This window comes from Leishmania infantum, chromosome 10 (assembly GCF_000002875.2).
Source record: "Leishmania infantum JPCM5 genome chromosome 10".
NCBI classification, from domain to species: Eukaryota; Euglenozoa; class Kinetoplastea; order Trypanosomatida; family Trypanosomatidae; genus Leishmania; species Leishmania infantum.
Genome location: NC_009394.2, coordinates 195,365 through 196,276, shown reverse-complemented (window position 1 = coordinate 196,276; position 912 = coordinate 195,365). Strand labels below are relative to the sequence as shown.

At 59.4% G+C, this 912-nt stretch overlaps 1 protein-coding gene across 1 annotated transcript; it reads right to left on the bottom strand.

The window, feature by feature from the left end:
* On the bottom strand, positions 1 to 498 carry LINJ_10_0460 (hypothetical protein, unknown function; the record flags this gene model as incomplete). The annotated part of the gene is made up of 1 exon (XM_001463656.1): positions 1 to 498. One exon carries the CDS (start codon positions 496 to 498, stop codon positions 1 to 3), a length of 498 nt encoding a protein of 165 aa, XP_001463693.1.
* Between the last annotated feature and the right edge of the window lie 414 nt (positions 499 to 912).

Below are 912 nucleotides of genomic sequence, written 5' to 3'. Positions count from 1 at the left end.
CTACGAAGCATATGTCTTCACAATGTAACCGACGGTCCGACAAACAGGGCACGGCATTCGCACTGGCCCGTCGAAGTGGGCACGCAGCTTGTTGTCCTCGTAGGCCCGGCCAAGCTGGATAAGACACGGTTCACAGAGGCAGATGTGGCGGCATTGCACAAACATGAAGGACTGGTGGCGCTCGAGGCAGCAGACACATGGGTGACCGCCGTCCGCCTCGCCGGAGAGTGCCACACCGCATCCCTCAGAGAGTGCGTCTGGGCTGTGCGACGGCGCATCCTTTGCCGCTGTTTCCCTCGCCCCGTCAGCGGCGGCAGAGGCAGCAAGGAAAGACGACTTGAACGCCACTGCCGCTCCCGTTTCGACTGCGATGTCGCCGTCTCGCGGTGGGAGGCAGTAGTAGCCCTGGTCACGCTGGGCCTTTTCTTGGGTGTACCAAGAGTAGAGTGCACTAGCGCCTGCGAACACCAAGGCGCCGGCACTGAAGGCCAAGGCCATAGCAGCGCCTATGCTTCTATCACTGCCTCGCTTTCTGCGCGGGTCTTCATTTTCAGCGTTGTTGACATGCCTCCGCCGGCGGTGATCGCTGCTGTCCTCTCGCAGTCGCTGCATAGGCGGTTGTGATAGTTGGCCGAAATAGAGACAACAGGCCCAGAGCCGGAGCGGCGGTATTATGTGGGTCAGCAGGTGGGTTGGGCGTGATGGACAGATCGCGTTTGGGTACTCGAGAATAGCGAAAAAGTCACTGTGTGTGTGTGTGTGCATGCAGTAAACACTTCCGCCGCGCCGCATCGAAGGAGAGAGAGAGAGTACCAAAATCAGAATACATGGGAGACATGGAGGGTGAAGTCGCGCTTTTCAAGTCCGTCAACGCGCACCCGTGGCGTGGCGTTGGTGGCGTTCAAGTTCGAG